Raw genomic sequence first — 13,868 nt, forward strand, 5'->3', positions numbered from 1 at the left:
ATTAACATTTGTATTTGTATAGCAAGTAATTAATAATTTGGTTTTCTATAACAGTATTTAGTTTAATTTACAAAGTGCTCAAGTGGAATACACATAAGCATTGTATGCAATTAAGTGTTTCATTGTAGAAGTAAGACAGTGTCACAATATATAATTGATATTATACCATTAATGAATCAGAATGGGGGTTGGAGGGATGGATGGATTGAACAAAAAAGAAAAAAAGAAGAGAGAGTGAGCTCATGGACATGGACAACAGTATGGTAATTGCTGCGGGGAGGGAGAGTGGGAGATAGAAGAGGGTATAGGGGGGATAAATGGTGATAGAAAAAAATAAAATAAAAATAAATATTTGCAAAAACAAAAAAAACAGGATCAGTACAAACATGCTCTCATAATTTTTATTTAAACCAGGTAGGAATTTCTTTCCTTATATATTCATCATTGCAATGCACTGTTATATAAAGGCCCATTGCAAGTTTTTGCATGTTAGTGATTGCCTGAAATTTACAGTTATCAATTTGAGATTATTTTTTTAAATGTCCTTGAATCCTTTTCTTATCTATATTTTCAATTTAGTTTCCTAAAATTGAAATTAACCAGTAAAAAAAGCAAAGATGCTCTACTACATTTCTACAGTGCAGTTATTTGTCATTCTGTGTTAAGAAACTTAAAAGTAAAAGTGTCTATGAATATCCTTGCAAGTTCTCTATGTGCTTTGAGAGTTTTTGTAAACAAAACCAACAGGGCCTTGGTTTGTTTACCTTGTAAATATCCCCATGGCCTGTCTCGGCACCCTTTAGCTCCTCACCCCTTTGATCTCAAATCTCACAGGCTTTCTGGTATTCTGGGTAGCAGGCCCAAAGAATAGATGGAGCCTCCTTCTTCAACCTGGACAGCTGATCAGTCCCAACTGAAACTAAGCCGCTCAGAGAATAACTTCCATTCTGAGATAACAAAATCCCTGAATAGATAAAAAAGGAGAGGGACACATGCTAATTGGCTAACAGCAGACTGCTTCTCAGGCTTGTGTGGCTAATAGTACCTTAGAAAATTTGTGGTACTTATTTAAACTTTCTTTTTTAAAAATGTTTTTATTGATTTCAGAGAGGAAGGGAGCAGGAGAGAGAGAGAGATAGAAACATCAACCATGAGAGAAAAACCATTGATTGACTGCCTCCTGCATGCCCTCCACTGGGGATCGAGCCCACAACCTGGGCATGTGCCCTGACTGGGAATCAAACCATGACCTCCTGGTTCATGGGTGGATGCTCAACCACTGAGCCATGCTGGCCGGGCAAACTCCCTTTTTTTTTTTTAACTGACCATGTCACCAGGCCTCATAGCAGTCACTGCTGTTACATTGAACTAACGCTTTGGACAGATTCAGAGCACACGAGTAGACCATCAGGTTGTTTGCCCACAAGCCTATAATAAGTAGTGAGCAATAATGATGGCCTGGCCCTCGTTATTCTACTTCATCATGAGCGTTTTCTTATTACACTCCTATTAGAGTTCACCAGCACTGCTTGGAACTGTGGAATGCTAGTACAAGAAATCTTCATCTCTTATCTTCTGGGAACTATATTGCTTCCATTTTCTAGGGTAATGACATGACCCTTAAGATTCCAAACCAATTCTATAGTAGAATAACCTAATCATGCACCTCTCCAAGATGAACTACATATGGGCTTTAAATGCAAATATATGTGATATTTGAATTGACATAGTATCTTTTTTACCTCCTGAAAATTGTTGAGATCAGCATTTTGTTTCTCTCTGTCTTTGGGTTTAGTGTTCTGCTCATTGTGGCCTTGGACAGCAAATGCGAATCGTGCAATGTCTCTCCTACACGGGACAGGCATCTAGAGACTGTCCAGAAACTGTGCGGCCTGCATCGATGCAGCAGTGTGAAAGCAAATGTGACGGTACCCCCACTTCCAATGCTGAAGGTGAGTTTCCCAAGAAGAAGAGGCCTGTGGTCTCTAGTGACTCACGCATACTGGTTCCCAGTGTTTGAAGAGCCCCAGGAAAACACTGTTTGTATAGAGCCGTGGTCGGCAAACTGCGGCTCGCGAGCCACATGCGGCTCTTTGGCCCCTTGAGTGTGGCTCTACCACAAAATACCATGGTCTGGGCGAGTCTATTTTGAAGAAGTGGCGTTAGAAGAAGTTTAAGTTTAAAAAATTTGGCTCTCAAAAGAAATTTCAGTCGTTGTACTGTTGATACTTGCCTCTGTTGACTAATGAGTTTGCCGACCACTGGTATAGAGCATTTATGAAAGCTAAGCTGTGTCTTTTCCTGACACTTTCCCTAACTGTATGACCTTGTTAAGTCATGTAACCTTTCTGGAGTTAATTTTACTAATGTTAACGTAAAAAACATTCACACTTGTAAAGAATTTTTGTGAGTTTATTTGAGCCAAACTCAGCAATTTCAATGTATTGGGATAATGCTCCAGAGAATGGCAGTTTTTCACCTTGTTTTATACATTACAATCAAAGGTGGAGACCCAAGTGGGTTACATGAAATCCATTGGTGATAGATTAGGGAGGCTGGAGAAAGCAAGGGGGGAGGGGTTGGATACAATGAGGGGGCGGTCCACTGGGATTGGATACCAAGTAAAATGATAGACACATACTGGATAGTTAACACTCAACAATTAGCATGATAACAATAACAGTGTAGGAATTTGTGGTATCTGTCCTGGTGCCCTGGTGCATTTGGTTGTGCCCTGCGGGGTCTGGAAAAAGGGAAGCTACAAATTACCCTGACTTTTCACAGGTATGTTATCTTAGATACAAAAAGACAATAGGTCAAGTTCATCTTTGTCAAGGGAGATACTGGCCTAGGACATGACTAGCCAGTATAAGTGCTTTTTGATTAAAGGTTTTTATTTTCAGACCATCCTTTGTTACTTTAGGTCTTTGAGTTTGCAAGATTGCCTTAAACTTGTCAGGTTAGCAGGTGGCCTCTTTTTCATCCACACTAATCTATATAATGAGAGATTGGAGTAATAATCTCTAAGGTCACGTCCAACCTAGCATTCTGTGTTCACCTTGTGCTAGAAATATAGACATGATTTCTAATGAACCATGCTTAAGAGTGAAAACTTCTGTTTCTTTTTGGATGTAACTATAGCTCTCTGCCATCATGAAGATGAAAAGTCATGCTTTTTACACTTATAATGAAAGCATATGTTTGAAACTACTTATGTTTCAAATGCTAATTTTCTCATTGTAGAAAAGTAGAAAAGATAATTACATAGCAGTTTTTATAGGAGGGCAAATTTTAGGCTCTGAAATTTTCTTTGTTATATATTAGGAAATTTCTTTACTAATAACAGATATCCACCCAAATCCTAAATTTTCTTCTGTCTTTAATTAACTGTACTTGATTTATTCAGTTAGATATTTATTTGAAATTTCCTGAATGCTACTTTGTGCAAGGCACTATAAGCGAAACTGGGGTGTATAGAGACAAATATGGCATCGTGAGGAAGGTCAGACTGCCTTCTCATATGAAAATAGAGGCATGATCAAATACACATGAACATCTGAAGCCATGAATTTAAATTATGTTGGAATCCCAGTGCTAGGGCTCTGCTTGAAACACAAAGTAAAACAGAAATAACTAACTACTCTAAGTATAGTCATTAATATTTTTCAAATGAAAATTATATTCTCATAAACCTGTTAAAAAGAGATATATTCCTTTTGACCAGCTTTATTCAGTTAGAAGGATTTTCTTTAAATCCTATTTTTTAATGGTTCCGTAGGAATTTGATTTTAGAAAGACCAATCACCTTGCATGACAGGATACAGAAACATTGTGTCTTTACAAATGGTCTGGTTTTTATATCAGAATCTCAACACAATATACCTCCTGTATAACTCTTTCAAAGAAATATAGCCTTATTTTTCATTAGTTCAAAGTTACAGTGTTAATTTGCAAAATCTCTGGCTCTAAATAATCTAAATAAAAATATCTTCTATAGGACTGCAGCAAGTAACTTTTTTTTTTTGCAAATAACTTTTATCCATTATAAATTATTAGTGATCAATCACATGGATTTGGGAATCTGTTTTTCTATCAGAGTTGGAAGATAAACATTAAGGTGGAAGGGAGGATATAATTATAATATTAAATTAATTTTTGTTGGGTATTATGGTAGGCCCTTCTTATTTATTACCCATCTTATATATCTCATATATAAATACGAGAGAGAGAGAGAGAGAGAGGGAGAGAGAGAGAGAGAGAGAGAGAGAGAGAGAGAGAGAGAATGCATATTACATAATTATGACAACAGCCTTCTGAGAGTAGTATGTATTACTGATGAGGAAACTGAGGCACAGAGAAAGGTAGTGACTTGCCTAAATCACAAGATTCCGAAGTAACAGTCAGGATTTTAACCCAAATTTGGCAGAGTCCAAGGGTATGTCAGTTTCAACTACATTTATATGCTATTTGTAATTCACTCTCTAAAACTGGGTAATTTAATACGAACACAGAGCTTCTGGTTATGAAGTAGACACACTTCTGGCATTACCATTAACCTGATTCGACAGATTAAGGCTTAATCGTTGCTGAAAGCACTGGCTTTTAACATGCCCACAATAATATATGTTGAGGTTATCTTTAGCCCTTCATTTTCAGCCATTTAATAATTTCTCCAAAAGTTTATCTATAGTCAATAATTATTACACATAAGCTTTGCAGCTGAAGATGAAATGCTCTTTTTAGATAAGTTGGCAGAATATCATTTGTAACTTCACTTCTTTCTGCTTTAAAGAAATTATCTTAAAGTGGATAGATTTAATGTGATGTTACTCAGATTATGTAGAGAAACATCTCATAGTCATTTAATCTGCCTGGACAAATAACCTTTTATTATATTAATCTGAAATAAGCAGTTAAGACAATATTTTTAGTCTTTTCAGTAAAGGAGGAAACTTTTAGGAAATTATTAATCCTATAATGTATGACTAATCTCAGAATTGTTATTCCCCTAAAGCTGTTGATGCGTTTAAAAGAAGATCACTCTTTTTTACAAAACTAGAACTAAAGTACAAACAATATGTCTGTTATAACTTGTTTTGTGATCTCTTTAGATTCCCATTAGCATATATTGAATATATTTAAATACCTGAAACTATCTGTTTATTTAACAACAGCTAATTATTGAATGCTTGCTGTGGCCTACTGCTGCCATTCATTATGGAAAATTCAAATACCTTTATAAGTTCATAGTCTTATAGAGAATAAACTTTGAAAAAAGGGGTGGTGGTGGAACGTGTTATGTGGAGGTTTATACCGTGCTGAGAGCGCTCAAATGAAGGGCCGATGACTTTATTTAACCTTTGGATGAGGCAAGCTTCATAGACTAAGTGCTCTGTGAGCCAGACATTTGTGTAGTTGGAAAAACCCAGAGTGTACCCTGGGAAACGTGGGTGAATCAGTTGAGTTTAATCATAAACTATCATTCATAGATATAAAAATGAGCAGATAACATAGCTTCGAGAGAGAAGAGGCTCCTACATGAAAGTAATGGGAGAGTGACCTGCTATAGTTTCTGAGAATTAGATCAGGGAGACAAAAATGCCTCTTACTAAGAGAAGGTTGGGAGGAAAGTCCAGTAGTCTAGGAAGGAGCAGATTCTGGTTAAGGCAGGAGGGTAGAAGAGGACCCCATTTCCCCAGCAGAATTTGGCCCTTGACTCTTAGAGGCTACTGAGAAACTAGTTTAGCTCTATCTCAAGCAAGACAGGGGAGGCATAAGGGAGATCCTTGGAATCTAAAATACTGTCTTTCCCCTGTGTGGAGTCATTCTTCCATACCATAGATGCCATCTCTTTTGGGTAGAACACTCCCTTTTATATGGCATCAGCCTGGGGGAAAGCAATAGCCTCACCCTCTGGACTTCCTCTAATCCCACAGTTTGGAGCTCACTCCCTGCTGAGGAGTCAGCTGCCTGGGCCAGGATCTAGAGGGTTGAGTAGGTTCAGGTGGTCTCAGTGACTGAGTGGTGTGGCTTTGGGGTGAGGGACATTCTCCCCATTTCCCTGTGAGCCTGTCTGGTGCTTCCCCATCATGGGAGATCCACAAGCCAGAAGGGATTGGCATTAAATATTCAAAGTGATGAAAAGCAAGGACCTACAACCAAGACTACCCAAAAAGGCTATCATTTAAAATTGAAAGAAAAATAGAGTTTCCCAGTTAGTATAAGAGATTCCTCTTTTTTTACAGCTGCATAGTATTCCATAGTATAAATGTCCCAAAGCTTTTTTATCCATTCATCTACTGATGGGCACTTGGGTTGTTCTGCTTTACATATTTAGGTGTCCTATGTTGGGTGCATAAATGTTTACAAGGGTTATATCCTCTTGTTGGATTGCTCCCTTTATCATTATTTAGTGTCTGTCTTTTACTATAGCCTTCATTTAAAAGTATATTTTGTCAGATATAAGTATTGCTATCTCAGCATTTTGCCTTTTCATTTACATGCAACCCAAGTGCCCATCAGTAGATGAATGGATAAAAAAGCTTTGGGACATTTACACTATGGAATACTATGCAGCTATAAAAAAGAGGAATCTCTTATACTTTGGGACAGCATGGATGGACCTGGAATATACTATGCTAAGTGAAATAAGCCAAATCGAGAAAAACAAACATCATATGATCTCACTTATTTGTGGAATTTAATGAACAAAATGAATTGACCAACAAAATAAGACCCAAAGCAGGGAGGCGTGGAATAGACTGACATACCTTGATGTGGGTTGGGGGGACAAGAAGAGATAAACCAAAGAACTCACATGCTTATGTGCATAGCCCATGGACATAGGCAATAGGGTAGTGAAGACCTGGAGGGAGGGGGGAGAGGTTGAGAGGAGGGAGGAAACAGGAGACGACAATGGGAGATATCTGTAATACTATCAACAATAAAAAATATATTTAAAAAAGAAATACAAAGTTAAACACTGGGATACAAAGACCAAAAGCCAAAATTCTTGCCTTCAATGAGTCCACAGTCTCATGAAGGAGGCCAGTGTACCAAGTTCCAATTGGAAGGTTGGAGAGATTATCAGTAGACCACAGCTACCCTGAGATTGCATAATAATAATAAAAAAGAATGCATCCATAAATTTTTTTTGATGGACAGAAAAAGAGAGATTGACAATAATACAGTCAGAGTAAGGGATTTTAACACCCACTGACATCAATGGATAGATCGTCCAGAAAGAAAATCAACAAGGAAACAGTGACCTTAATTGACACACTAGATCAGCTGTATTTAATTGATATTTTCAGAGCATTTCACCCCAAAGCAGCAGAAAATACATTCTTTTCAAGTGTCTCACAGCCAAGTTGAACACCCACCATCTGGGTTCTAGCATTAACATTTTATTGAACTTGCTTTATCTATCTGTCCATCCCTCAAGGTAAAGGTTTTTAGATAATATGATCCATTTATTCAACCATTAATTAATTTACTTATCAAACATACCTACTGTGTGCCAGGGAAAGATACTATGAGAGGAATATGACAAGGTCCAAGTGGAGTGCAGTTTAGAAAGGGTGTCAACATGCAGAGAAATAATCATCACCATATATATGGGGCAGTAGTGTTACCGGGGTGGAAAGAAGCTACCAGGAGTCTACAGAGGACGGGGTAATCAGCAGAGTATCATGGAGAAGGCAAGCTTAAGCGGGGCACTGGAAGTTATGAGACAGTTTGCCGAGAAGACGTTGAGATTCTGGGCATTCCTGGCAGAGGAAGAGTATGCAGGCATGGTGGTGTGGAGGGTGTATAACATGGCTGTCATGGGTTGGCCAATGATCAGCTGTGGAAATGAAACCACAAAAAGAGAGGGGGACTTAGTTTTGGAGGGTCCTGCATGCAGAAGAAGGAATTTAGGACACTCTACTACAAGTTCTAGGAAACAAGTGCAGGAAGTTGGGGAATGATACGCTTAGGATGATAAGAGTATCAGGGAGCTGAGAGAGGGCAGCCTTGTGTGGGAGAAGAGTTAGAAAGTTGTTCTAAGATACCAGGGTAGAGATGATGAAGAGACCACAGGGTAGAGATTATCAATAAGGCAGATAGAGTAGGGGTCAAAAGGAGGGTAACAAATTGAAAATAAGAAAAATGAATAGAAAGGAGGATAAAAAGAACCGGATACACAAGTAGACAGAGGTGGTCAGTATGACTCCCAAGTTTCAAATTCACTCATTAATCATGGTACTTTTAATCATGATAAGGAATTTAGGCATCTATAAGGAAATTATGCACCTTAGTATCCCAAAGGTATCATAAAATAATGGAATTTGAGGGGCAGGAGTTGGGGGCTGGGTGAGAAGGGTGAAGGGATTAAGAAAAAAAGAAAGACTCATGGACACAGACAACAGTGTGATGATTGCTAGAGGGAAGAGGGGTGGAGGGAGTTGAAGAGGGTAAAGGGGGGATAAATGGTGATGGAAGGAGAACTAGACTTGGGGTGGTGAACACACAATATAATACAAGATTATGTATTGCAGAATTGTATACCTGAAACCTATATGCTTTTATTAACCAATGTCACCCCAATAAATCCAATTAAAAAAGTAAAAAACAATAAATAAAAAATAAATAATGGAGAGAAATTGAAGAAATGGAGGGAAGTTAAGCAACCAAAGACAGATAGTAAGAGAAAGAAAATCAGAAAGAAAATCAAAATGAAAAGTTAATAGTAGGTAGGAAATAGGAGGAGGAAGAAGGGAGATAAAATCTGCCATGTTCCACATCTGCTTTAGTTTTCTATTTCTGAAAGCCTTCAGCTGAGAGTTAAAGCACTATAGGCTTGATCTTGACAGACTGCCACTGGCGAGGGTAACACGGCGGTGCTGCCGAGAGTGAATTATAGGCATGCTGGGTATCACTGCATTTGAAATACTACTCAGAGTAATTTTTTAAAGTACATCTGGCAGCTGGGACTGGCCTACTCCAGCTCACCTGAAATTCTATCCCAAATGCCATTTTATTCATCTTGATGCAGTTTCAAGTTCCCTTGTAGTTTATATGATGAGTCTTTTCAGCTTCTCAGTAGCACAAGGCACGCTGTCATCTAGTATTTATTGCTGCCAGGTCATGATTTATGGCGCGTTGTGAGCTGGTAACCAACCCAGGAAAGGTGTGGCTAGTGTGCATTGGTTTAGCAGCCCAGCTGTCTATTGGTGGCTTTGGTGGGTCCCAGTCTCCCTCAGGGAAATTACTCTGAGAAAACCTGGGAAGCTCCAGAAATCTCACAAAATTTCTAGGACAAAACATCTACTGAATTTGGCGTTTTAAATGGCATCTGATATATTAAAATCAGTGAAAGGAATGGTGAAAGTGAAGACTTTGATTTCAAGGAGGTGAGGTAGACCTGTTTTTTTCTTTGCCATTTTAAAGAGCTCATAATCCCCCTTAGCATTCTGGTACACAATCCTGGCTGTCTGGTTTAGAGGGAACTCTGGATTTGTGTTGGGGTCATATCACCTCGAGGTTAAATGTAGGTGGCAACCAGGGAATGAGCCTGGGTAAAAAGAAGCTGAGAAAGCGAAGAGAAAGGAGAGGCTCAGTCTGGTAGGATGAAATAGGAATAAAGTTCTGTAGTTGATATCACCTTGCTTTGAGAATAAAGTTAGTGTACTGTTTTCATTGCAATGAGTAATATCAAATTCCCAAGCACAACTTATATCATCCTTTTCCAATCTGAATATGTAAAATATCCAGGGCTCAAGTACAATTTTATTAGGAAAAGTACACTGAATCCACATCCCCACCCATACCACACATGCACAGGCAATGCCTTTGCTATCTCCCTTCTCACCGAGCTCTGAATCTCCATGGTCAGGTTGATATCCAAAAGGTAGATCCCTAGGTGCTTAAGTCATGACTCTCTACTCACTGTGTTCTTTCTCTGAATATGATAAGCAACTTACAGGTACAGAGGACACACATTCTCCAAAGAAAGATGCTGAATGGTCCAACTGGGTCATGGAGGATATGTGTCTGTGTATCCCAGCTCACTCCAAGGATGCAATTTAGGCAGGCTTTGCTATGTTTTATGAATTAAATACAAGAGCGCTGCATTTTGGGAGTTGTCCTTGTACTCCTTGGACAAAGCCAAGCCATCAGAGTCACAGAGAATCTGAATCTGTTGGCATCCTAAATTCATAAGCCTCCGTTCAGTATGAGTATTTTGAAACTATGTCTTTTAGGTCCAGGTTTTGAAAGATTAATGTAGAGCACCTGGGGGAAAAACCCACTGGAATATCAATGATAAGTAGAGTCATGTGTTGCCTGTGAAACAGGTTGTCTAATTTTTATCATTCAACTCTACCAAAACCCAGATTACTATCGAGATCACTCCAGGATACCTGGCAAGTTACTTAAGATTCTAGGAATGGTTCTAGTTCACATTGCAGGGCCTAGTGGCTGGCTTTTATTCCTGGATATATTCCCAAGCCTCCCTAAGAAGAATTTAGGGATACTCCTTTTTTTTTTTTTTAATATATTCTATTGATTTTTTTACAGAGAGGAAGGGAGAGGAATAGAGAGTTAGAAACATCGATGAGAGAGAAACATCAATTAGCTGCTTCCCGCATACCTCCTACTGGGGATATGCCCACAACCAAGGTACATGCCCTTGACCGGAATCGAACCTGGGACCCTTCAGTCCTCAGGCTGACGCTCTATCCACTGAGCCAAACCGGTTAGGGCTAGGGATACTCCTTAAGTTGTCATTCCCACCAGAAGTCTCTGGCCATGGGTAAAGTGAAACTTTATTTTTGGATTGGGGTGATTATGTTTAAAAAAAAAAAAAAAGGAGAGACTAGTTAGATCAGCAAAATATTTCCTAGAAACCACACAGTAAGAACCTCTCACCCTTCCAGCAGCCTCACGAGAAAAGGCAAGGACTCAGCTGTACATGATGATAGTAGAAGAGAAAATCGGGCTCCTTCCTTCATCTTAACATCCTTGACCCTCCTGGCTCAGAATCCACTGCTTAAAAAGCAGTAGACATATGTGTATCGTAGGATAGTAAAGACCAAATCTTCAAAATCTATAAATTAGAGAGATTTTATTACAAAAGAGTCTACCTCAACTAAAGGATTCCTTTCAATAGATCTCCTAGTCTAATTAATTATTTTCAGATTATGTATTACTTGGGTATAGAGAGACTTTTGCTTTTTAGATATTAGCTAGAAATCAATGCCAACTGAAGATCATTTAGAAATTAAAGCAGAACTTTCCTGTTGTTGTTTTGTGGTCAGTGGGAAAACGTGATTTATTTTGTGCACAACTCTTCCAGAATGGTGTTAGCACCATTGTAAGCTGTGTAGCGGCTCAAGGGTGGGAGTGAAATGACTATTTCATATTTTCAGTGGGCTTTGCGGATGTGACACCCTAGTAAATGGTAAGTTTTATAATTAAGGCCTCTCAGCTACATCAGCAAATGTCAATGAGTTATTCCAAGTGCTCAACAAATCAATCCTCTCACTAAGCTCAAGAAGTGACAGATGGGCTGAGCACACCCATATCGTTTAAATACTAATATTGTTAAGATTACATTTAGCTTTCTGTAATCACGGGGCCTTACAACTTCTCGGTGTGTCTCAAATCACCTTTCACTCACATAATTTTACCACAGTTAGGGATAAAGGAATAGCTGAAGAAAAGTATTGGGCTATTCCGAATGCCTGTGACCTAGAACCCTCTTTTAAAAACATTTCCCCTTCTCTACGGTGGCAGAGCAAACCTCCTGACAGTGTGCCCAAAGGTTGACTTATCATCAGTGGTATCAGCCAAGAACACAGAAGCACTGACAGGCAGAAGCCTTTTTTTCGTTTAGATGCTAAGAGTGCTGCCAAAATAGATGATTTCAGAATCCGACAAATGTGAGTTCTGGTCCCAGTTCTTAGACCAACTAGCTGTGTGACCCAGCATGAGTTTCTTAACCTTTTTGAGCTTCAGTTTTTCCATCTGTGCAAAGCTGATGTTCTATATATTTAAAAGGATTAAGGCAGTGCTTGGCACATAGGAAGCATTTGGCAAATTATTTTTAATGTTATTATTACTAGATTAAACTCTTGTGGAGTGAAAAGGCCAAGAAAATAAAAGACCAGTTAATAGTTGAGTTTCGGTGAATAGATTTTCATCAATAGTAGTACATATGTCTCCTTTTTTCCCCCCCATTGGCCTCCCCCCAGCCTCCCCTACCCCTGGCACTGCCCTCACCGCTCCCCCCGCCAGTGTCTTGCGTCCATTGGTTATGCTTATATGCATGCATACAAGTCTTTCGGTTGATCTCCAAACCGCGCCCCCCCCCCAACCCTCCCCTGCCTTCCCGCTGTAGTTTGACAGTCTGTTCGATGCTTCTTTGCCTCTGTATCTATTTTTGTTTTTATATGTTTTTTAAATTGACTTTTAGAGCGAGAGGAAGGGAAAGGGACAGAGAGATAAAAACATCAATGCGAGAGAAACACCCATGGACTGCCTCCTGCACACCCCCTACTGGGGATTAGGCCTGCACCCCATTCAGGTGCCCTGACTGGAAATCGAACCAGCAACCTCTTAGTTCATGGGTCAGCACTCAACTGCTGAGCCACACTGGCCGGGCATTTATTATTTATTATTGAATCAGAATCCAAAGTCTAAATCTAAAAGAAAAAAAAATCTGTGAAGTTCCTTGTGCAGCAACTCTTCCAAAAATGGAGTAATGAATCTCCCAATAAAGTTGTATATATTCCCAGGAAGTATTCTTTGTTTGGTCTGCAAACTGACGTGTGCCAGTAGAACAGCATTTTCTCAATAGCAATCTAAATGTTGCATCCTCATTGAGCGCCACTCACTGTCATCAGGTAGTAAGAGATGATAGCTAACAGTGGTCACAGTAACAGTGATTCAATTTTCTACCCTTACCGAGGGCTTTCCATGCACTAGGTGATAGCACAGGTTCTTCCTGTTACAGATGGGGGTGGGCACTCTTGTCACCGCTGTTTACAATGGGGAAACTTGGGCACAGAGAGGTTAAGTGGTTTGTTCAGAGCCATAAAGTTAGTAAATGATAAAACTAGGATTAAACCCAGGCAGTCTGGCTTCTAATTTTATTTCCTTGTACTATTAAAACAACCAGTCTTCTTCTATCTGATTATCAACTAAATCATTTTTATATTTTGGCAAGGAAGGCCAATGCTAAAGTGTATTTGGTACTTCGAGCAGCTCACGGAGCCCTATTTCGGAGAGTGAGCGCAGTAGTCTCCAAGGCGGCTGCCCACGAGGATGGTGACTTGGAACTGACGATGAGGAGAATCGTGCCAGCGTTCCTCACCCCTGTAATAACTGCATTACCTTGACAATATGCTCCTCTTGGTTACACCGGCACAACTTTTTTTCCACAAAAAATATTCTTAGTCTAAACTCCCTTTGGGTACTTTTGGAAGGTCATGACAGAGAGGAAAAGAAAAAAAAAAACAAACCACTAAAATAACAAGTGACCTCCAAATTAAAACCCATGGGGATCTTTTCACCTCAAATTTAAACGCGATAGACCAAATATTGACTGATTTCTCTATTTTAGTGCTAAGTTTACAGAAAGTTTTTCTGTCTTTGCTACCTGCTTTCAGCCAAAACTTTAATTTATTGAGAATCCTATGATGGAAAGTTTTAATTCGAATTTCTAATTGGTATTCTCTCTGTAAATCGAATCTTGAGTACGAGTTCAGTGGTAGCAGAGCTTATATTTCCAGAGGGTTGGGGCTTACAGTTTAAAGTGTTAAGTCTTTCACTGAAAGAACCTTGAAAGTGTGATCAACACAGTTGTTACCGGATTTTCAATAATA

The 13,868-nt window shown here is 39.1% G+C and overlaps 1 protein-coding gene across 3 annotated transcripts in view; it reads left to right on the forward strand.

Moving 5' to 3' along the window:
- ADAMTS6 (ADAM metallopeptidase with thrombospondin type 1 motif 6) overlaps positions 1 to 13,868 on the forward strand; it is a 213,140-nt gene that overhangs the window by 194,925 nt on the left and 4,347 nt on the right. For all 3 annotated transcript variants that reach the window (XM_079784695.1, XM_079784697.1, XM_079784696.1), the window contains one exon: positions 1,796 to 1,952. In XM_079784695.1, the coding sequence (XP_079640821.1) occupies positions 1,796 to 1,952 (157 nt within the window). The remainder of the gene's footprint in view (positions 1 to 1,795; positions 1,953 to 13,868) is intronic.

Source organism: Cnephaeus nilssonii, assembly GCF_951640355.1.
Source record: "Cnephaeus nilssonii genome assembly, chromosome: 2".
In the NCBI taxonomy this organism is placed as follows: Eukaryota; Metazoa; Chordata; class Mammalia; order Chiroptera; family Vespertilionidae; genus Cnephaeus; species Cnephaeus nilssonii.